The sequence below is a fragment of the Staurois parvus genome, unplaced genomic scaffold (genome assembly GCF_062004578.1).
Source record: "Staurois parvus isolate SC_StPar_1 unplaced genomic scaffold, SC_StPar_1.0 ptg000149l, whole genome shotgun sequence".
In the NCBI taxonomy this organism is placed as follows: Eukaryota; Metazoa; Chordata; class Amphibia; order Anura; family Ranidae; genus Staurois; species Staurois parvus.
In genome coordinates this window covers 8,231,473-8,256,163 of record NW_028317945.1, presented here as the reverse complement: position 1 = coordinate 8,256,163, position 24,691 = coordinate 8,231,473, and the positions used below count along the sequence as shown (strand labels likewise).

The window sequence follows — 24,691 nt, the reverse complement described above, 5'->3', positions numbered from 1 at the left end:
AAGTGGGAAACAAGCAGGTGTGCCAATGCTGACTGCCAGAATTCTTGCTACCCAGTGGGTATTTGAATTGTTCCACTGAACAGGCTATCAACACTTTGCTTTCTTTGGCCTGATGGAGCCTGGTTTTGGAGAAACCAATGAAAGCAAATGGGTTTCTAAAACCAGTCTGCTTTTAAAAAAAGCTAAACTCCTCCCAGCAGTATTAGTCATGGAGTTGCTTGACAGTCCTATTCAAACAGGATGGGAATGTGCTGTGGGTTTTAAAATATATAGCAACCTACTTGTGTATTTATAGATAGCATAAATCTTTGATACGAGTATGGTTAACTACAACATAGCCAAACTAAACTACAAGTACAACAAAAATAACATTTGGCTGTACAAAGCATCTTTTTGAAAGCTATAACTGCTCATTTTGTTATCTTGTAAATTGCCTTTTTTAGAAGTAAAAAAAAAAAAAATTACCGTAATTTTGTATTTCAGTTTATACTGTTGGAAAGTACATATGCAACACTAAATAATTTGCTTGTAAAATTTAAGTAATAACACTTGTGCTGAAACAGGAGAAGTACTGAAAGCTCTGATGCAATCACACCGTAAAAAATATAAGCTGTAATACAAGTTGTCTTTTTAGAAAGTCCCTTACTTGACTTCTGATACAGTCTTCAAGCAGTTTTGGTTCTTCTCTGCATACTCCAATATCAACAGCAAATCACAATACATTTAGTCATTTATTAGTTATGCTTCCATTGTTTTCAGAATACTACTAGGCCAAGGCACAGACAGGCACTGTGGCCCAGTGCAAACTCCAGCTTACTTCAAACAAACTTTGCTGGCAAACCTGGACATCTGACAACTGGAGAGTCACAAAGTGCCTAAGCTGGCTCTTACCAATAATCAGCTTCTGCTTTAGTAATGATTGACCACTACAAAATATTACATTTAGAAAGCAAGTGAACATTTTGTATGCATGTATCTGGTGCATTTCAGCTCAAAACAGATGTCAATGCTACCAAGTATTACATTTCACAAATATAAAATACAAAAGTAGAATGAGTACTATTATGTGATTAAATTCGTCAAACCTGCAGTTTAGTTAACAGACTGGACATCTGTTGATACCTGCTTGATAGATGCCAGTGTCACTGTACTAATTTATAGAAGAAAAGTGTCCAATGCACAAGTGCATATTTAATATATGATCCTTGGCCTTTTCTCAAATTTCTCTGTACACATTTTAAAATTATAATATTATAACTATGAAAGTGCACAAATGGTTCCTGCTCGTTAGACTGACAATAAGTCAGTAAAACTGCTACACTTTCCACCAAAGAAGGAGGAGGAAGAAGAGCAGGGCCAGACAAGAATCGCTTTCATAATGGACGGAAAAGTAAGTGCAATAATTTATGGTGGATAATAATCATTTATAACTAATTTCTTTCTAGGTCACAAACATGGAACTCTTTCATTGAAAAACATACTGGTAAAATTCATAATTTCCGTCATCTGACAAACAGAAAAGCAGCAAATGAAAGTCAAGTTGATAAAAAAAAAGTGCAAGTTGCTTTTCTTTTGTGTTTTAGTTTATCTTGAACTAATAAAAAAAGGGGCTTTTAGCTATCTGTAATAATGTAAAATTATTTACATAGAAAATTCTGCCATTATACATTTAAAATGCCCTTGCCGAGTCTCAAACAGTAAAATATTGGACTTCAGCTTTAAATATGCAACAGTGTAATCTGAAAGTGAACTAAAAAGGACCAAAAGCCTATATATTCTGACCCAATCAAGTGTAAGCTTTTCACTGGCACAGGAGGAGGAGAACAAAAATATTTTTTGTTGTAACATGCTAGTGATTCTTATTGGGGTTAAAAAGAACTTTCTTTATGATAATCTGAAGGTTTGATTGGGTCAGTGTATTTAAAAAAACAAAAAAAACACCACATACGCTATCATTTTGCGCTTAACACAAATCTTGGCCAACACAATTCATTTTACAGCCAAGGCAATTGTGCTGAGTGTGTAAAACATGTAAAAGTTAGCATTTAGCAGATTCGAACACAGGTCACCATGCCCGACTTATTAGCTAGCTATTTCATTCAACCCTCAAATCCTTCAAAACCTGTTGATAAAATAAAACAAAAACACACAAAAAAGGAAAAAGATACACTCAGACTTTAGCACCAAGAAAGGCAAGGGTTTTATAGCAATTTCCCTTGCAAAACCATTTCATATATTTCAGACCTTTAGGTTAAACAGAAGATTAATCTTAAGTATCCAAGTTAAATTTGTGCCCATTTGAAAAGAACAGTAACACTATTCTTTATCACTCTCTGCATACTCAGCGATGTGGAAATCAATTTTTTCTTCAATGTCTATCAATGCAAAAGTATACTGGGATGTTAGCACCAGGTGTCGTCTTAACTTCCTATTGCTGAAAAATCGTAGGAAGCATTGCAGAGCAGAGTCAGTTTATGGCTAGAAGCAGGCTAACCATTTTACCCATGCAGTTTACAATCACCCATTACAGATATTTTTTAAAAAAAAGGAAATAAATAGGTGTTAGCACCAGTAATTCTATAACACCATAGACCTTGAATTCATTGCAGAGATAACATTATATGAGATTCCCCATATCAAATGTTAAATAGCTAAAAGATGCATTCACTCAAAAGCTTGTTTTCAAGTTTTGTCTCAAAGAGAAGAAGAATAGGACTCTTTAAGACAATTAAAAAAATAATGAATTCTGAACTTGAACAAAAGGCTATGATCTACAGAACCATTACATAATGTTTCATTTTAAACACAGTACTAGTAATGTTCTTGTGTTTGTGAATGAAGGCTGAAAATATAAAATCGAAAATTTCAATAAAAATATTTTTAGGTATAAAATGTGATGGAACAAGCTATTACTTGGCCAAGGCTATGCCGTATTATTTGTCCTTATAACCCAGTCTGTTGATAGCTTAGTACAGTGGGTCAGAGAGAAGAGACAGAATCATGAGAAGGGAGGCACATGAGATCTGGTGGGCTGAAAGTGAGAGCCAAAAAGTGGACCATTCAGTAACTTTACAAGCCTGTGTAAATACATTTGGTGTATTGCAATATATTGCAATGAAACAATTTTTCAAACTGTCCTTGAACTCCAGGTAAGTGATTTTGCTTAGGCTGAGATGATGTCATCAGTCTGATCCAGGTAAGAGGGGGGGGGGGGGGGGGAGCGGGGGAAGCTTTTCCTTGGTTTTCTCTCCCCCAATGATCACACTACAATTTTGTTGTAGGTCACAATTTCAGAGGCTACAGGGGCTAATCTATGTGAAACTGTTGTGAACACAGCATGGAACTGCACAGGTACAAGGATTTATAGCATTGTGTCATCTGTGAGCCAGCATATCACTTCAGAGATGCTGACAGACCTAAAATTGAGCTAGCCTTCTTGAATGAATAGCAGATGACGGCATTGTCAGAAGGAGTGCTGTGATCTCTGTGATAATACAATATATAATATGATGCTAGCCCCAAATTAAACACATCATTGTGTTCAAATTGCTCAACACCTCATTTACTTGCTAGCTAAGGTACACAGTGTACAGGACAGCACAGCACAGCATAAAATTATATTCTGAGAAAGGGTGGATGCATATATTATCCCTTATTCCTAAAATGCCATATATGCAAACATTTTTTTATAACAAAACCCACATAACTGAGAACTCTGATCTTTCTGCAACATTCGCCTTTGTGCCTTATTCTGCCCTCCTGAAGTCATGACTTGTGTACTTCCACAAACCATTGATCTGCTCATTTCTCTACTCTGGTATTGGAATACCAACAGAGACTTCTATATACCCCATTCAAAGCCAGAGCAAGGGTTAAAAAATAGGGGTTAATGAAGTGCATCAACAGGGGCCTTTAAATAGTGCTTTGAATGCTATGCCTGCTACCCTCCTCCCCCCATCCCCACCAATTAATTCTGCCCTCCTGCTAGGATCAGGAAATATTGTCAATTTCATAACTAATCAGCTCTTTCCACAGAATGGAAAACTTTAAAATGAATATGCAATCTATGCTTAATGTGTTAGAAAACCAACTGGGAGTAAGTCTTTGACAAAATAAACTATTTCAGCAAGTAGGCCTTAATAATGCAAGTGTGCGTATGTATGCATGATATAAATTAATTGTGTAAATGTCAGCTTTAATAGCAACCTATCCCTCTTCATTAGTATACATGCACAATTCATCTCTGTGCTTAGCAGCCATATCAATATAAGCAAAATAGTAAATATACTAATTTCGCTTTCTTTGTGCTATGCTATGAAATGTTAAACTAGATATGGAGTTGAGAGGGCATATATAGATCCTTGGACCAATTGTCATCACATTCTACATTTAATCTTGCCACATTGGGCAATGAAGCTTAGGTTGTACTGTCTTTTAGTACATCCTTATACATGATCAGAAGGATGTAGAAAAAGGATATATAGAGTGGTGCATCACAAGCTTTAGAGTGAAACAATCTTTAAATTGTTGTACATATTTCCTATAACTCGCCCTTCTCCTATTCTATTTGCCAACTGCTGCTACTTTCTCGAAGTCTTGTGCATTGCAAAACTCTTTTATGGTGACCGTCAACAGGTTACTGGTAACATCAGTCACCACCACATTGGAACATGGTGACATGTCTGGACGCCAGTCTCCAGCTTCCTCTTCTGGTTCAGATTCTTCAGGCTCCCCTTGTCCACGTTTGCTTGCAGAGGATTCTGGTGGTATAGATAGATCCAATGCCTCAGATTCCCTCCAGTCAGGAACAGCAGGACTAAGAGTCTCAGGCAGCAATTTAGGGGGTCGATCATCTGATGGAGCTGGAGAAGGACACCCAGATGTGGCAGAGCTTTCATCCTCTAAGCCTTGGTGAGTGCTTTCATTATCTGCTTTCTCTTCACCTGGGCCTCGAAGGGCTGGCTTGTTGTACAGTGAAAATGACCCATATTTTAGGTGACGAATCTGATTGCGCAACATGCTCTCACTGTACTTTTTACTTTTACCAATCACTCTATTTCGGGAAGGAATTTTGGGGCGTCCTAGAGGTGGCTTTGCAGCTTTATCAATGACCTTTAGATTGAGAATAATTCGATTGCGCTTTGGCTCTCTAGGTTTTGCCTTGCGATTGATGATCCGCACAGTTTCTGAAAATGGTGACACAGGGGGGCGTAGACCAGAACTAGTACCAGAAGGTGCAGACGGGTCTGGACGGGGAAGAGGGCGACGAGACATGCTATGGCAACGTCGAATGTCCTTTTTTAATCGATGCACAGCAGCACTTGAGTGCAATTTAGGGGAGCCACTGGAGCCTGGTTTAACTCCATAGTGGATATCATTAATACGAAGTGCTTCAGCCTGGGCTCTGGCCTGTTAACAATGGCAGAACATTAGTTAACAAGTAACCATACTTCTCTCTCCTGAACTTTGTCAATGTTGCTAAACATTTTCAGAATCTTATTACTGTCTGTAGCAGATATGACCTGCTTTACATTTCACAATAAAAAAAACAAAAAAAAAAAAAAACACAACACACAACATACAATATGTACTTTCAGGCTGCACATAATTTACATTATATTTCTTATTGTGTGCAGTACTGGTAAGGGGGGGGTCTGATGATTTGCATTAGAGATGGATCTGCTAACTGGTATTCTGAATAGATTACTGCTAAGAAAACTGGTGAAGGACACAAAATAGGATTCACAATTATTTCCTTGCACCCACTACAGTTATTCTCCTGTCTGAAATCTTAGTGTCCAAAAATTGTACAAACTGAAGTTACATTGGTGTGGCCCTTCTACATAACAAGTCCCTTTATGGATCATTCTGCTTAACTCAGCCTGCTGCTTCATTTGAATTTAACAAGCCAGTTCTACTTTTTTATGGCTCGAATGGCTGCTTCACCCAATATTCACCATACAGTCCCCAACAAAAAAATCTGCCTACCTTGCAAAGCACATCTGAAGCCAACTTTTGTCTTTATATAAATATTCAGATTTTTTTTTTTTAATCCTTACTCAAATATGGAGATTCAGATTATTTTAAATTGGTAAAAGCACTGTTCATTTGCATTCGTATTCACTGCAGTCACCCACTACCATGAGATTTGGCTTCTCCCTCTGAAGCATAACTGCCAAACTTTATATAAATATCAGTAATGTAAATACAGTAATACCTCAGTTTACGAATTTAATTCGTTCTGCAGGACTTTCGGTTTAGCGAAAAATGTGTAAACCGAAACGCCGTTTCCCATAGGAATGCATTGAAAAACAAATAATCCGTTCCGGAGGTCAGAAAAAAAGTAAACACTATTAAAATGTCTAAAGACATGTAAATGGAAAATAATAAATATAATGAAAAATCCAAAGTGATCTGATCTAGTCGGGATCTATTTGTGACACACAAACATGACACAGAAACGGGAAATAACAAATTGGTCCGTACCCAATATGGTGAAAAAATCCAAATGACACCAACAAAAACCCGCAAACCCTAAATTGGGATCATTAAATCAATGTAATATGAACTAGTGCAATCGACAGTGAATCCCCAAAAACAGGGGGATAATCTACCTAATTGAAGTGATAAGTGATTTGTTTTTTGTGTTTTCTTACTGTATTGTCTCATGTTCTGTCCCCTACTATAATGTACTGCGCTGAACAAACCTTTTAGCACTATATAAATACTGTATAATAATAATAATAATAATAATAAGTGCTTAAAATACCCCCAAAAAATATAAAATAATAATAAATATGAAATCACTCAATCAAAGCCCTATACAAATACAAAAAACAATGCTCCAATATGAATACTATAAAGTGAAATATATGTCAAATATATATAAGCCCCTGCCCTTGTCCCCCACAACCACCAGCCAGGGTTGTGGGGAAGAGGCCCTTGTCCCCATCAACAAAGCACCTCCCCTTTCCTGACCTGCCAGGCTGCATTCTCAGATAAGGGTCTGGTAAGGATTTTGGGGTGGACCCCCCCATTTTTTTTTTATTTTGGCGACGGAGCTCCCCTCAAAATCCATACCACACCCGAAGGGCTTGGTATGCATGGGAGGGGGGACCCCAAGCCATTTTTATTTATTATGGTGCCGGTTTTTAAATGTAATTACCGCTTTTTTTTTTTCTTCACTATAGCTCAGAAATTCAGCTAAAAGAAAGAAAGTTGTCTTTTAGTTTATTTCCCAGAGTTAAGAGAAACAATGTTTCCTTTTAGTTTCTTAAAAGAAATAAAGTTTCCGTTAACTCCAAGTAAAGTGACAGCTAATTCTGTGAGCTATAATGAAGGAAAAAAAAAAAAAAAAAGCTGGCAATTGCATTTAAAAATCAGCACAGACATACACTTCGTATTGCGAAGAAAATTCATAAAACATTTGTAAACTGAGGCATTCTTTTCAATGGATTTTCATTCGTAAACCGAAAAATTACATTAACCGAGGCGTTTGTAAACTGAGGTATTACTGTACTGAAGAATTCAGACAGGCAAATGTGTCTGGATTCCCTCAATATTTGTGACTACTGCATCATGAAATGACAAGTCAAACAAATAAAATTAACATGCTGCAAATGGCGAGTACATTAAGGCTACGTTCACACTAGCGTTTTGTGCAGGCGGCAGAGAGGCTTTTGGGAAGCGTTTACAAGTCTGCACTTTGCAGCACATGGTGCTGTTCTAACGTGAGTGTTAGCATTGCGGCAAAACGGATGCCTCTGGTCAAGTCAGGAGGCGTTGAAGCCTCCTATTCTAGTCTATGGTGCGGCTCCAAACACGCCCGGCTGGCGTTTGCGGCGCGGTTGAAGAGCGGTAACACCATTTAAACTTCATTATAGGCGGTAACGCCATTTAAACTTCAAAAAACGCTCCGCAAACGACAGACCAACGCTTGCCAAACGCTATTGGGGCGTTTCGCAAGCGTTGGTAAAACAGTCAAGTGTGAACGAGCCCTAAAAGGCCAAGTCCATCTTTTAACATGTAAAATGGTCTAAAAAGGTGAAGTTAACCTAGAAGTAACAACCCCCCCAGAAATGTTACACACACACACACACACACACACACACACACACACACACACACACACACACACACACACACACACACACACAGTGGGGATCGAAAGTTTGGGCACCCCAGCTAAAAATTTGTATTCATGTGCATAAAGAAGCCAAGGAAAGATGGAAAAATCTCCAAAGGGCATCAAATTACAGATTAGACATTCTTATAATATGTCAACAAAAGTTAGATTTTATTTCCATCATTTACACTTTCAAAATAACAGAAAACAAAAAAATGGCGTCTGCAAAAGTTTGGGCACCCTGCAGAATTTATAGCATGCACTGGCCCCTTTGCAAAGCTGAGACCTGCCACTGTCATGGATTGTTCTCAATCATTGTCTGGGAAGACCAGATGATGTCAATCTCAAAGGTTTTAAATGCCCAGACTCATCTGACCTTGCCCCAACAATCAGCACCATGGGTTCTTCTAAGCAGTTGTCTAGAAAACTGAAACTGAAAATAGTTGACGCTCACAAAGCTGGAGAAGGCTATAAGAAGATAGCAAAGCGTTTTCAGATGTCAATATCCTCTGTTCAGAATGTAATTAAAAAATGGCAGTCATCAGGAACAGTGGAAGTTAAAGCAAGATCTGGAAGACCAAGAAAAATATCAGACAGAACAGCTCGCAGGATTGTGAGAAAAACAATTCAAAACCCACGTTTGACTGCACGATCCCTCCAGAAAGATCTGGCAGACACTGGAGTTGTGGTACACTATTCCACTATAAAGAGATACTTGTACAAATATGGTCTTCATGGAAGAGTCATCAGAAGAAAACCTCTTCTACGTCCTCACCACAAAAATCATCGTTTGAACTTTGCAAATGAACATATAGACAAGCCTGATGCATTTTGGAAGCAAGTTCTGTGGACCGATGAGGTTAAAATTGAACTTTTTGGCCGGAATGAGCAAAGGTACATTTGGAGAAAAAGGGGCACAGAATTTAATGAAAAGAACCTCTGTCCAACTGTTAAGCATGGGGTTGGATCAATCATGCTTTGGGGTTGTGCTGCAGCCAGTGGCACAGGGAACATCTCACGAGTAGAAGGAAAAATGGATTCAATAAAATTTCAGCAAATTTTGGATGGTAACTTGATGCCATCTGTGAAAAAGCTGAAGTTAAAGAGAGGATGGCTTCTACAAATGGATAATGATCCTAAACACACCTCGAAATCCACGGGGGATTACATCAAGAGGCGTAAACTGAAGGTTTTGCCATGGCCTTCACAATCTCCTGACCTCAACATAATTGAAAATCTATGGATAGACCTTAAAAGAGCCGTGCGTGACAGACAGCCCAGAAATCTCAAAGAACTGGAAGACGTTTGTAAGGAAGAATGGGCAAAGATACCTCAAACAAGAATTGAAAGACTCTTGGCTGGCTACAAAAAGCGTTTACAAGCTGTGATACTTGCCAAAGGGGGCAGTACAAGATATTAACTCTGCAGGGGGCCCAAACTTTTGCAGATGACAGTTTTTTGTTTTCTGTTATTTTGAAAGTGTAAATGATGGAAATAAAATCTAACTTTTTTTTTTGGCTTCTTTATGCACATTAATACAAATTTTTAGCTGGGGTGCCCAAACTTTCGATCCCGTGTGTGTGTGTGTGTGTGTGTGTGTGTGTGTACATACACTTTCAAATAATATATATGTGAACAAGTTTATTACCTTTAATAAGAAAGTTTTTGGTTTTGGACCCCTTTTTTTTGGTCCATAAATCTCCTGTTCTCTCTCTCTGTACAAAAAAAACAAGGATTAGATCAAAACAAGATTAGATCAAAAGCAAGTCATGGTAATGATAATCAAGAAATCTAAAAAATACAGTTCAAATGATCCATTCCAAACAATACACAAACAAGCTTCAAAACATTCAGAAATATGTGCCGCTTTCCAGGTCACTTATACAATTTCTATAAAGCTGCTTTCACACAAAATCAATTTTTCTGCCGCTTTTGAGTTAAAAAAGCTGAAGATAAAAACGCATGACAACGTAATACGATGGAACTCTTCACACTGATCTGTTGCGGGTCCGCTGCATTTAGCAAAATCCTGCTTGCTGCATTTAGCAAAATCCTGCTTGCTGCATTTTTAGCACAGGTTTGGTGTGGTAAAAAAAAACCAAAAAAAAAAAAAAAAACCCACACTACACCAAAAATGCACCTGCCCGTTGCACGGAAAATACATCAAAACACACGCACGTTGTGTTTTTTATGCAGTTTTTAAATCACGTCCCATTTAAAAACGCACCACAAACACAGTAAATCCATATATGTTTTTGCTATGGATCAGTGTGAAAGTAGCATAAATACACCTTGCCCATTTTAAAAAACAGTTACAAAACTCTGCTTAGTGGACAATGGAAATCATACATAATGCCTAAGGCCTGGTTCACACCTATGCAGTTTGCATTTCATCTGTTCTGCAGTGCATTTTTGCATATGCGTTTGATGCAGGTTTTTTTTTTGTGGTTATGCATCAAAAACTAATTACATGTGTTTCTGCCTAGATGTGTACCCATTGAAGTTTAATGAACCAAAAACACACCGTGTTGCGTTAAAGAAATTCCTTCACCCTTTCCAAAAACACAGCGACTGAAAAATGCATAAATGTGAAAGTGTCCCATAGGAAACCATGTTTAATGGACTGAAGTGCGTTTCTGCAAAAACACACTAAAAAAACGCAATAGGAGCGAACCAGGCCTAAATCACCGGTGAAGAGCCAGGACCCAAGAAATGTGTGTTATAGATTTATATTTTGTCACAAATAGGAAGAGACAAACTCACTTTTGCTCAAATGCCACAATAAGTCGAGAATCCAGAATGTTCTCTTCTGGTTCCCAAGTGCTGTACCTGCAAAACGTTACACATCAAAATGTTAACAGCTTTTAGTCCCTCCTACCTTCTGAACATTTGACTTTAAAAAACATGCAGTCAGGCATTTAAGGGGCGCATCAAAGCAAAAATAAAAATAATGTATAGATTACACACACATATATGCAGGTACACCTCTGTAACATATGAACATTTGCCTGCATTTTATCCTTGAAAGTACAAAAAAGTACCTGTTGATCTGTCAAAAAAAAAAAAAAGCACTCAGCCCTTAATTATCTATTATGGGCTGACAACACAGCAATTTCATGGACAGAGTGGTGTCAGCCCTGCCCAATGTCTTTTGCTAAACTGCCACCATATTTTATCTATAGCATAAGTAATAATTGATTGTAGTCCCCAATAAGAACAAAGAGGTCTACGTAGCCTTTTGAGCTTATAAAACTGATTCTTTCAATGGTGTATTTACCAAAAAAAGGAGAAAATAGTTTTTTTTGTCAGGCAGCTTATATGAGATCCTCCTTCAAGCTTTGTTTAATGTGGGGCATACCTTCAATTGAAGTTCTTGGGGGTCATGGAACCTATAAAAACAGTGCAACTGCAGGATACACAGGCACAGCAGAATGAAAGCAGATAGGATAGGTGGTGCTTATGTGCATCAGCCTTGGTTCTCAAATGCATTTGTATATGACAGATGCTCAATGAACTAAACAGGCAACTGCATAGAGCTCTGTTCTGCTTTTTTCAGAAGAAGGCAAAGTAGATGACTGCGGTTAGGTTCTAAAATCTGCTCTACTCCAGCTAGAGTAAAAATCACTGGATTATTAGGCTCCATGTACACGGGGCGTTTTAAGAACGATGGTAATGTTAGCTGTGTAAAGTCACGTTAAGGTGAGGTTTTCACCTTTCTTTAGCGTTAGAGTGTTTTTACAGCTAAAAAACTCCTCTAGAAACCCAATAGTTCTGTTTTTTTTTCCCAGCCAAAACACGCCCTTGCCAATAAACGCTGATTACAGTCTATGTGCACATGGACACATAGGATAACATGCTGGGGAGTTTACTGGCTGTAGAAAAAAAAAACCCATCAAAAGCCAAAAACAGCAGCTGTAAAAATGTCCAGTGTGCATGAGGACTGCGGGCTGACTGAATGAAGGTGATGTTGAAAAACCCTTTGTAATATAAACGTAAGAGTAGGGTAGTTGAGATGTGAGGTGATCAGTAGAAATATGTAACTGTAGATCTAGTTTAATTCTGTGTTATTAGAGATAAGGATTCAGTAATATGTTCACAATTAGTACCTGAAAGGACAGAGCAAGCTTCTAGTCTAGAATTGTCATCTAGATGCCAATAAAACGTTCACACCTATATAGCCAGAGTTTGCCACCTTCTGGAAACTAAAAAAGAATAATCCTAGTCAGTTCGGCTAAAGAATCGGCAGGAGACCTGGAGAAGGCTCTGAAAGGTCTGCCAGCTTTGAGTTCTACAAACAGATCAGAGGAATCTATTTCATTTCTCATTAAAACTAAAATATTAGTTGCAGAGAGGTGCAAATACTTCATTCTGATTGGACACACTGTAGGCTACATGTACATGTAAAACTGTATTTGTAGCCTCTGTAGAATCCCGGAGAAACACATAAAATGGTTATATGGCACCTGATTGTGACAGCTGAACAATAATTGGTACTGCCGCAATCGGACTGACACGCTGGTGATGGAAATCCTATTCCTGACCCAGTGATCCAAACCGTTTCTGGCCCAATCGAGAATGGCCACTTCAGAACACAGAACGTCCTGTGGGCTGGTACAGGAACACCCCCCAGGGTTGATTGGCCAAGGGCTAAAGTCCATCCCACATCCATATTTCAATAAATTGAGGACCCTGAGATATGGACGGTGGTGATTGGCATGGAGATCGCCATTTGACTGGCGAATCGTGGACTCTTTGACTTGCTCCAGTCGCAAGATAAATCTTGGTAAAAGTTTTATTTCTGTTTTTATTCCCTTTTTATTTCTTAGTGAATAGCCAATTGTGTGTCTTTTTGTCTTTTGCATTTTCTCTAAATATTTTTTTCTTTGTATATATTTTATGCTCCACCCACTTTGGGATATTAAATCATAAAATTAATAAGTGATTCTGTGTACTTAAGCTTGGGCTCAAATCTCCGGAGATTGTTGTATTGTAATGTCTATGTGCTTGGTCTAAGTTCATTGCCAATCTATATGCAATTGTACTGCGAGTTGGCAGATTGCATGCAGATTGTAAAGTAGCCAGATGGAGATCTAGGTCTGTGGTGAACCAGCAGACCAGTCTGTGGACAAACTGTTGAGTGGTGGCAAGCTACCGTTTGTTGTGTGTCTGGTGTGGGGGTGTATGGACAGTGGAAGAGTGATTAACACCGGGGTTCTAGCTTGTAGGATAGCTGGAGGAATCCTAGAAGGGGGTGCCAATTGCTAGACTGCTCCCAAACCCTTAGAGTTCACCAGACTGTATATAAGATTTGTAACTGCCTGCATGTGGTCAGCCAACTAGATTGGAGTGGAGTCTCAATCTAGTGGTGGCCAGAGGTAGTGCAGGCTGTGAAAGTGTATCATGGCCAGTTTTATATATTCTCAAAGTCCCCCTCATTCCCTCTCCCCCCCCCCCCCCCCCAGTCACGTGCACACCTCGGTTAGCTAGTCACTGTGGGCGTGCGTTTTATCCATGACACCATCCTTTATCAATTCAGGTGTGGCAGTCAGGGCCAACCATGGAGCAGACTTTGAACGACTCGTCAGCATTCAGCTTAAAGTGTTACTAAACCCATGACCCTGCATTCACTATATCTGGTCTGCCACAGTAAAAAACATGGAAATGCAATTATTTTAGTAAATATAAAACTGCTAAATACCTCTTATCAGCAGTTAGAGCAGTCTTGTGACTTCTATCAGTGTCCACAGAGCACTGGTTAAAGCTTGTAGGAGGAGTTTTCATTCCCACCTGATTGTCCTATGGCTCTGCAGGACCCCTGACTCTCTGTCTGGACAGCACTGATCCCATGCACACTCCCAAGAAAGAAAACAAAAATCTCTAGCAATACACCCCAAACTGAGCATGTGCAGCTTGCCCCCCTCTATCAGCAGATGGATTGGGGACTGTGTAAGAAGGGGAGGATCAGAGAGGATAGGATTAAACATCCACTTTACACAATGAGAATAACAAGCATGCTTTACTGCATATACAGATTGATGTTAGGTTTGGCTCTTGTGGGTTTAGCAACACTTTAAATTTAATGCATTTATGGCCAGCTTAAGGACTTGCTGCTTTCTGTAGTTTACTTAAAATCCACCTATAACATTTTTAGCCTATTGACCTTGAAATTGTAGCCAGAACAGCAGTGGATTCAAGAATTCCCCTTGTCTAACTATAGACACAAGTCTCTGGGGGTTTCTAAGGTGGTCCCAGGCCAACACGGAGATGTACTGTACCTCCTCCCATCTGGATATATAGTTTCAAAGAGCGCTTGCCGGAGCAACTTTGAAAGAAGTCCAAACAACTTCAACTATTTCAGTATGAAACCATTCTATAAAAGATATCCATTTTAAAAGTACAATATGAAATAAAGCATCTGTCTGCTAGATGCACCATGTCTTTGTTACATGCATACAGATGAGGCAACTTCTTATACATTACCGGAAAACAGGGCTTTTTTTCTCAAAAAAAAAAAAAAGGGTTCAGGAATCCCCCCCCCCTATCGGAGTCACTACTTGTCTCCACCCCCCTACCCACCTCCAAGCACCAGCGTTGGTTCCACCCCCTACCCACCTCCCAGTACCAGTCCTTTTAGAGAAAACAGAGCCACGTATCATTTTGTGGCAATAAATAATTTGTATGGAATTTGTTAATAACAAGAACAAAAAAACAGATCCCCCACAGCCAGCAGCATTAGACCCCCCCCCCTCCCCAGCAACAATAGATTCCTCCGGCAACAGTGGAACCCCCCCCCCCCCAAAAAAAAAAATTTGCACGCTAGCAACAATAAACCCCCCAACAGCTATAACAGATCTCCAAGCAGCAAGCATTAATAGACTCTCCAACAGCCAGCAACAATAGACTGGTCTCTCAATGGTAGATCCCCACCAGCAATAATAGATCCCCCCACAAAAAAATTGATCCTCATCAACCAGCAACACAGATCCTCCAGTACCTCTTATCATTACATACTTTCAGTGCTGGAGGTTCCCCCACGTTCCCGCTGGAAAAAGGCCCACCCTGTAAACACGTTCCCCCCTTGTGTTTATGACCTTGTACTTTTAGAGAAAGACTGCAGAAAATGCTTTACTAAAGTGGATCTTCAGTGTACCAAAATATGAAGGCCTCATGCAGTCTGGATGTTTTTGAAGCTATTGCTAAGGGTGTCAGGCAATTTTTTTTTTTCTGCCTCTAAACTCCCCTGCATGTTATCCTATCCATGCACACACAGGCTTTTAGCAGCACTTTGTGGCAGGACAGTTTAGTGCCAGAAGACAAAACCCACTGCCAGGGCATCCTGGAGCAGCAGCTGGACACGCTTAAAAGGTGTGTAAAACACGTCTAAACTTTAGGTGCATTTATCCCTTGAGTGCCAATTTATCGTAATGGCCAGCATTATTTATTCTAGGTAATGAAATTAATAAACATCCAAATGCTTGATGCTAGTAAACGTTGTACACACTTTTACAAGCACCAGGCCTTTTCTTGGACAAAATGCTGCTGGCTTCTAGTGGAGTTAAAATTAAATGCCAAGTTGCATGGAGCCTAAAGGTCAGCAGCTACAAATACTGTAGCTTCTGACTTTTAATATAAGGACACTTACCTGTCCAGGGATCCAGCGCCGTCCTCACCTGAACCAGTTCTTCACTGATCTTCAGGTCCCTGTTGCTGGCATGTTTACTAATTGAAGCCCACTGTCAGTTCTAGTGGCTGCACAGCCTACTTCCTGATGCACATGCACGAGGCGCTCTGTGCTTTGTGAATTGTTCTAGAAAGCTGGGGGGTTTGGGTGGAGTCTCCCCCAGAGTGTCCCCAAAAGTGTTAGAGGAGCGGGGAGCTGGCAAAAAAAAACTTCCCCTTTTGGGTAAAGCTGCAGGAATCCTGCAGAAATTGGGTAACTCCTTTACCAGTTTCTAGGCTTTATTTCCCAGAAATATTATATTACAGATACACAGTCATAAAGATAAAAAGGTACAGTTTAACCACAAAAGGTAAATTATGATGAAAATAAGATCTAAAATAAGTTCTTACTTGATAGCCCAACCTTTCCATTTCACAAGGTATTCGATACGACCCTGAAATTAAAAAGAAAATGAAAAAGTGTAAGAAATAAATGCACAGTTAAAACATGCTGCTGTGGATTTCCTCAAGGATTCACAGATAATAAAAATGAAAAACAAAATCTCATTAGAAAGTATCAAGCTTCCAAATCTGTTTGAAAAAACTCATGACCAAAAACTTTACAAGCCTTGCAAACAGGGCGGACTGACCATTTGGAAACTCGGGCACTGCCCAAGGGCCCGGGGTCAGTAGGGGGCCCCATGAGATGTCCCTGGTACCTTTTTCATAGGCTTTGAGTTTGGGCAAGGACACAGGGGCCCCATGATCCCCTATTGCCCGGAGGCCCCATGAGTTGTCAGTCCACCCCTGCTTGCAAATTAAAGTAGACCTTTCCTAAGAGATATATTGGGTCTAACATTTCTAATACTCCTAGTTGCCTAGCCATTTGCCTGACCCTCTGAAATGCATTCCAACTCACTGGTCCAGAACAAATCCTCATATCAGATAAGTCAGTTAAGTTGCAAGGTCCTTTCCGCACACTTGTTCTGGCTTAATGACTCGGAGGCATGATTGACAGCATTTTTAGAATGAGAATTCGCCAATGACAGGAAAGGATTCCTTTAAAGCAAACCTGTACGTTGCCCATATGTGGTGCACAGAAGGCACCTTTGACAGGTTGTACTTTCTTTACCTATGCCCCACCACCACCAGAGCCCTGAGACATACCCAGTACTTCTGGCTATAGAAGAATAGGAGACAACACCTCCCCCCCCCCCCAACATCTACTTTCCAAAATGTATTGCTTGATGTACTTCTAATCAAACACCCCGTTTGACCACCGTCACATGTACTACCCTTGCACAACAATTTTGACACAATCTAGCAGCAGAGTTGGATGGCAGGGAAGGACATAAGAAGGTACAGCCTGCCTACCCAATGTCTCCTTTGCCTTATAAAAGCAAAGAGCAAGTTGGCTTTATATAAAGCAGTCACAGTAACCTGAACGTATAAACACACAGTGAAGGTACATATATCAACAATCAATGCCATCTTCCATGCCACTCATTGATGTATTCTACTGAATGGTAATGTATTATTCTCCTGCTCTTCTGTTTGTTGTACAGTTAGGAATTCAACTTGCCAAGCCAGTTTGCATTTCAAAATCTGAAAATATAAACACTGCAATTGCTGATCGATGATCCACACTTCATTGCCATTATGTTTTTCTTTTGTGATTTTTCTTTTTTTAACCATTTAATACTGGGTACTTTCACCCCCTTCCTGCCCAGGCCAATTTTCGGCTTTCAGCGCTCCTACACTTTGAATGACAATTGCGCAGTCACGCAACACTGTACCCACATGAAACTTTTATAATTTTTCTTCCACACAGAGCTTTTTTTTGGTGGTATTTAATCACCAGTGGGTTTTCTATTTTTATCCTAAATAATGAAAAAAAACACAGAAAATTTTGAAATAAAATAGAAACCTTTTTCGTCATTTCGGTTATAAAATTTAGCAAATAAGTAATTTTTCATCTTCACTCATGTCTGGTGATGAGGCTGCACTGATGGGCACTGATAAGGTGGCATTGATGGGCACTGACAGACAGCACTGATGGTCACTAATATGCTGCACAGTGTAAATATTCCCTATCACAGGATAGCCAGTTATCCTTTACTCTGATAGCTCCCCGGAAAGGAAAAGCCCATACCTGGCAATTGTTTACATGGGGTTCTGGGAGGACGTCTCTTGGCTACAGCATGGTTGGCAAGTGATTAAATAGCACAAACCCATGAATGAAAAGTGTGTCCCATGTCCTAGTGGTTGCAGTGTTCGATTGAAATCTGAAGTCCTCCATCCCCAGACATTCTTTCAGCAGTAATCTTCCAGTGCTGCTGGGGTCAATACGAGCAGCTGCTGTTGCCAACAATGCCCACCCTTTCCACCACTGTGCTCCATTCATAAAAGTCGTACCGTCAGTTCCCACAATAAAAAGAGCCCCATTAATGGAGGAGGTGGTATATAAATATATTACGGACTGTGCCACAATCCTTACAAAAAATAAGGGGATGTTATATACGATTATGCACTTTGTTTATGTGAACTTTATAAGTGAGGGCAATTGATGACCCTCTGCACTTTAGATCAGTGAATGCTGATCATTTACTGCACTTATTACACTTTGAGTACATTGCAGTTTTATTAACGTATGGGGGTGTTATACTGTATATGTTTTGCATATTGACTATTTGTATGTTGAAGGATATTTTTTGAAAGTACTGTAGACAGGGATAGAGACTGGAGTTTTGCACATTATATCTTTGAGAGTGACATACAATGAGTTGTGGTTTTAGCGCAGGCAAGCGCTGTTCCATAATTTATTAGCAATGGAGGAGGTGGACCTTTCATTCATCCACCCGTCCTTCACTCATAAATTTTGGAAACTGATCGCAGGGCTTCTATGAATGGCGCATGGGTGGAAAGGGCGGACCTACTTGACACTTTTGATGAGTGCCCATCACAGCTGCATCCACTCATTAACCAGCTCAGCACTGGAAGATCATTGTTGCAAGGGCATCTGGGAGCAGAGGAGTGAGCTTTTCAACCTAACAGTAACCACCAGCACACATGGCACGTTATATACCATCCCTGGTGGCTCTTTCTTCAAAGTCACTTCATACATTTTGTAAATGAATGAATGTCATTACAGCAGACAGACTTCAAAAGGAACACAAGACTGTACTTTAGTTCACAGACACTGCCTCCAGCTCTGTAACTGAATGTCCGTACCAAGGTACAGCCTTAGAGCTGGAGGAAGAGCCCGAAGGAGCCTGTGCAGGTTAATTTGCAAAAATAATAAATGCACTTTTTTTTCTGTAAATATTTATTATGTTTATTGCAAAAGGTGTACTTTGACTTTAAAGCAATATTAAACCCAAAATCAAAAATGTAATATGCATTCCAGTTTACCACTCACTAGATGTGATGGCTGGATTAGTTTTTTTAGTCTTTCCCTGGTGATCCTGCCCAATGACACCTCCTGTATTAGTCCTCATGCATACTGGACGTTTTTACAGCTGCTGTTTTTGGCTTTTGGCATTTTTTTTCTACAGCCAGTAAACTCCCCAGCATGTTATCCTGTGTGTCCATGCACACAGAATGTAATCAGTGTTTTTTGGCATTAAAAAATCCCCCCAGAATTCGTGGGCTTCTAGGTTTTTTTTTTAGCTGTAAAAATGCTACAACACTGAAAAATGCAGCAAAACGCAGTAAAATGTGGCAAAAATGTGGCAAACCAGAGTTCATGGACTTTTTCTGAGCAAAAAAAAATTATTTTGGTAAAGAAAAAAAAAATGCTAAAAAAACGCAAACAAAGCAGCAAAACGCTACTAAATGCTAATGCAATAACACTAAAAAAAAAAAAAAAAAAAAAAAAAAGCTGCAAAACTCACTTTTTTAATGTGACTTTTTAATGCGACTTTACACAGCTAACATTAATAGCATTATTAAATTAGTACACCCACTCTGGATGAAGAAGCATGAGGGGCACAGCAGCACTGTCAGTCTGGGGGGAGTGTTAAATATACTAGCAGATTCAAATACACTAATAAACTGAAGCTGAATTCCAGCTAACTCCTTATAAGACGTTACAACATGTTTTTTTTTGTCCCCCTTTTGGGATAAGGCTAGGTTCATATATGTGCGACTCTGTGAGCAATGGTTTGCATGGGCAGGGCAGCCCATTCATTTGAACGGGTTACCGTGCCTCCTAAAATGCATGGAAAAGGTCCCTGTAGTATTTTAGAAATCACAGCATGCACGGGAACTGCAAATTCAGTGCAAGAGCGATTTCACGTGTGTGCGGTGTTCCATTAGCATTAATACACCTGCAAACAGCTCCTCCGTTTTTCTGTGCAGGTGGTTGCGGCTGCAGAACAGGTGTGTCATCACGTCTAAGAACTGGTAAGCTGCAAAATAATAAAGTGTTTGCTTTTGGGATTAATACTGCTTTAACCGCTTCAACACTATAGAAAGTACCCATACATCCGGAAGCGGGGATACTGGGTTCATGGCTGCAGCTACAGACATGAATCTGGTATCAGCGTTTTCAACCAGCAATGTTGAACACTGTAAAAGCAATCTGAGCAGCTCTCCTATCCCACCGGGGAACTCAAGATTACATCTGGCGGTTCTGCTGGCTGACCATAGAGATGGATCAAGGACAGGAATGTCTTTGATTTGTATTTTGTCACTTCCAGTTTCAGCTTTGTGTTTACTGGCCAATAACCAGCCAGTGAAGCAGCCGATCAGACTGATCTGTGTTTGATCAGCTGCTTTGTAGGCCAGAAGAGATCTGAGATCTAATAGACCCCAGATCTCTCCATAAAGACGACCTGTCACGTTCCTTGCTATCACAAGGGATGTTGTTCATTGTCCCTTGTAATAAAAATAAAACCGATTTAGAAAAAAAAAAAAAAAGGTTTCCACTAAAATAAATAAATTTAAAGCGCTCCCTCGCTGCCGAATGCATATGTAGGTCGCACAGACATATATAAAACAGCATTCGCTCAACAAATGTAGCAAAAGCACTAATTCTAGTATCATACCTCCTGTGTAACTCTAAACTGGAAACCAGTAAAGGCTTTTAAAATGTTGACTAGGGTGATTTTTAAGTACAATAGTTTTTTGCCATTTCACGAGCGTGCGCAATTGTAAAACGCGACATGTTAGGCATCTATTTACATGTTCTACCATCATATTTTACCAAACAATTGCGTATCATATTGTGTTTTTATGCATTAAAATTAATTAAAGTGTATTTTTCAAAAAATATTTACATTTGAAGAAAAAAAAAAAAATGCTGAGCAAATACTGTGTGACATAAAAAATTGTAACAACCACCATTTTATTCTCTAGGGCTTCTGCTTCAATAAATATATAATTTTTTGTGGTAGTTTTCTAGCATGCTTGTGAATTTAAAGTAAAAACAAAAATTCATTAGCCATCAGCAAAATTTGTAAAAAAAAAAAAAAAAAAAAAAAAAAAAAAAAAAGGGGGGGGGGGGGGGAGCTAAATAGAACAAAGCACAGAAAAAAAATCTGTCGTGTGCTCTTCTTTCTTCTTACTTGAAGCTTTACCTATACCATAATTACCTGTTCTGTCAAGGATCACCATTTATCTCATTCCCTTGGGCTATAAAGGTTTATGGGCCTAACAATTCTGGTTTCAAGTCTTGCACAATAATAAAAACATGGAGGAAAAAAAGTAATCTAATAATCCCATTAGACCAAGGAGACAACCGATGTAACCTTTACTTTAGAAAATCTGCTTCTTGTTAATTACTGCAAGCCCATCATTTGAAACATGTCTTGAATTGCAAACATTCCAAAACTAAAAATACATGTTTTAACCCCCCCCCCCCCCATATGTTTAGAGAGATTCCAAAAACTGTGTGTGAGATATATATATATATATATATACATATACATATATATATATATATACACACACACACACATACACACAATTGCCAAAAGTATTGGGACACCTGCGTTTACACGCACATGAACTTTAATGGCATCCCGGTCTTAGTCCATAGGGTTCAATATTGAGTTGGTCCTAAGACAGCAGATGAGAAGGGATCGCTCTTACATCGGGCTGTACCCTGACTGTACCTGCCCCCTACCCCGGTGTTCTGCTGCTGGGAGATAGTTTGCAGGTAAGGGAAGCGTGTGTGAACGATCCAATGTAATAGCGATCCCTTCTCATCTGCTGTATAGAGGAGCGCTCTAATGACAGGATGGGAGAGTATAGCGCGGCTCACACCTCTTGGAGGGTTGGGGAGTGGACCTCATGGCAGGGGAATTGTATACAATGGGGAAGTGGGGAATTTATGCTAGAAGGGAGATTGGGAGAGGGGAGGATTTGGACTAAGAGGGGTATTTAAGCTTGGAGGGGGAATTTGTGCTAGGAGGGAAAGATTTGTGCTATAAGGGGGTATGGGGGGGGGGGAGGGTGTTGGTTTCTGCTAGGAGGGGGGATTTGTGCTAAGAGCATTGATTGGAGGGATTTTTACAAGGAGGGGGGGTTTGTGCTAAGAGGAGGGATCGGAGGGATTTATGCTTGGAGGGGGTATTTGTGGGAGAGGATTTTAAGAGAGTACTTGTGCTGTGCGGGTGTTTGATTTGGGGTGAGGATTTTTGCTGGGAGGGGGGATGAGGGGGAATTGGTCTAAGAGGGGGAATGGGGAAGCTGAGTGAGGAAGGGGTGATTTTTTTGAGAGGCCTTGTGCTGGGAGGGCAATTGATTTGGGGGTGAGGATTTCTGCTGAAAGGGGGGACCCCAGGGAACTGGTCTAAGAGGGGGGTTGAGCTAGGAAGGGGTGGGGGATTTGGGCTAGGAGGGGGACATTTATGCTAGAAGGGGGAATTTGGAGGGAGGATTTGTGCTGGGAGGAGGGATTTGCGGGTAAAGATTTGTACTAGGATGAGAAAATTTGAGGAGAAAGGATGTGTGGGGGGAGGCGATTTTTTTTTGGGTGGGGTAGTTTAGTGCTGGGGGGAAATTGGGGGGGGGAGATTTGAGCTAAGAAGTGGGATGGGAGGGGCAAAGATTTGTGCTGAGGGGGGATGTAGTGGAGGAGGAGGAATTTTTGCATTTTTTTGGGGGGGGGGGGGAATTATAGCTTGCAGAGGTAATTTTTGCTTAGGGGGTGAGCGTACTGATGAGTGCTGTTTTTTTTTTTTTTAATGCTGAGACATAATGCTCACACATGGGGGGGGGGCACAGTTTGTTTTCTTCGCTGTAAACACTAGATAACCTTTACAGACACAGCCTCCATCTACACAGTGTATAGCTGGCTGATATATTACCGTTCTAACCTGTGAAATTCCCTGATTAGAATGGCAGGTAGCTGTAGTAACAAGCTACACATGGAGCAGATCAGTCTGTAAGAGAATCTGGTCTCAGCTATATGCTGTGTGGAGTTTATAAAGGAGATCTGCTGAGTGCCCAGGCTGTGAGCAGTGTAGGGAAGGAGGAGCTCTGCCAGATGTGATCCTGTCCTTCCTTTCTGCCTTCCCCTGTTCTCTTACCTGCTAACCCCCTGTAGCCTGCCCTGCTGACCGTTGTCCTCTGTCTTACTGACCCGTCTTCCACCCTGCTGACCCCTATCCTCTGCCCTACTGAGTCTTGTACACTGCCCTACATCTCATCCTCTGCCCTTCTGAGCCACTGCACACTGCCCTGTTGCCTCCTATACACTGCTTTGATCACAACCTGTACACTGCACTACAAACTGCTGGCCCTATCCTCTGCCCTGCTGCCCTCGCATCCTCTGTCCCCCTGACATTTTTTACTGCACCTCCACAGCTGACAGGCTAGATCTGGCCCTGATTCAATATCTGTTTTGCCAATTCAACTCCTTAATGAATCATTAAACCCTTAATTTATTTTAGTAACATTTTTTTGAGACAGACAGCGCTTTCCTTTGGTGGTATTTAATCACCACTGGATTATCTATTTTTTGCTAAACAACTGAGAAAAAGACAGAAAATTTTTTGGGGAAAAAAATGCGTTTCGGTTATAAAATGTAGCAAATAAGTAATTTCTCTTCATTGATGAGGTAGCACTGATGGGGTACAATGATAAACAGAATATCAGTGTAAACAAAGTATTCACTGTGCCCTGTCAGACTTGCCGGTTATCGGCTCTCCTTTCCTCACACAGAGACAGCATGTAAGGAAAAGAATACCGATAACCGGCAAGTCTGTTTACTAGTGGTGCATCAAAAAGACAATTCTGGACCGAAACTGAAAATTCAGGATGCACTTGGACGAAAATTGAAATTGACAGTTTTTAAAAAATATATTTCTTTTTATATAGAACTGTATTATATTGGACTTTCATTAAAGTCATGAATTTAAATGAAAGTGAACTAAAAAAATGCAATCCAGTAACATAACTTTTATTGAACGCAACACAAAAATTTGACAGAAAATAAAATGAAATATATATCAACACTTAAAAAGAGGCATTTTTGCATTGAAGTCAATAAAGGGTGTTTTTGCATTGAAGTCAGTGGGATGCGATTTTACATTTCAGTCAATAGGGGGTGATTTTGCATTGAAGTCAATGAGACAGAATTTTGCATTGCAAAAAGTCAGTTACAATCTGCACCTCTTTTTTTTTTTCCTCCTATCGGCAAAACGCCAATAACCCTATTTTTGGGCGATAATTTTCGGCGGCCGATATAGCAGTGCATCACTACTGTTTACATGTGACCAGCTGTGATTGGACACAGCTGATTACATGATAAAGGACCACTGTGATTGGCCTGTGAACAGCGGTTTCCAAAGGAACATGCATGACTTTGTGAGTGCTCCCGACCCACACAAGTGTGAACCTATCCCAGAGGTCTAAAATTCAAGTTGTATTGTGCTCACGAATATATTCACTCTGTGAGAT

At 40.0% G+C, this 24,691-nt stretch overlaps 1 protein-coding gene across 1 annotated transcript in view; it reads right to left on the bottom strand.

Moving 5' to 3' along the window:
• Positions 1-2,182: 2,182 nt before the first annotated feature.
• Positions 2,183-24,691, bottom strand: part of CBX6 (chromobox 6) — a 36,403-nt gene continuing 13,894 nt past the window's right edge. The window contains exons 2-5 of the mRNA XM_089674293.1: positions 16,196-16,239; positions 10,889-10,954; positions 9,774-9,840; positions 2,183-5,409 (exon numbers count right to left, since the gene is read on the bottom strand). Coding sequence (XP_089530419.1) covers positions 4,564-5,409; positions 9,774-9,840; positions 10,889-10,954; positions 16,196-16,239 — 1,023 coding nt within the window. The 3' untranslated portion in view covers positions 2,183-4,563. The remainder of the gene's footprint in view (positions 5,410-9,773; positions 9,841-10,888; positions 10,955-16,195; positions 16,240-24,691) is intronic.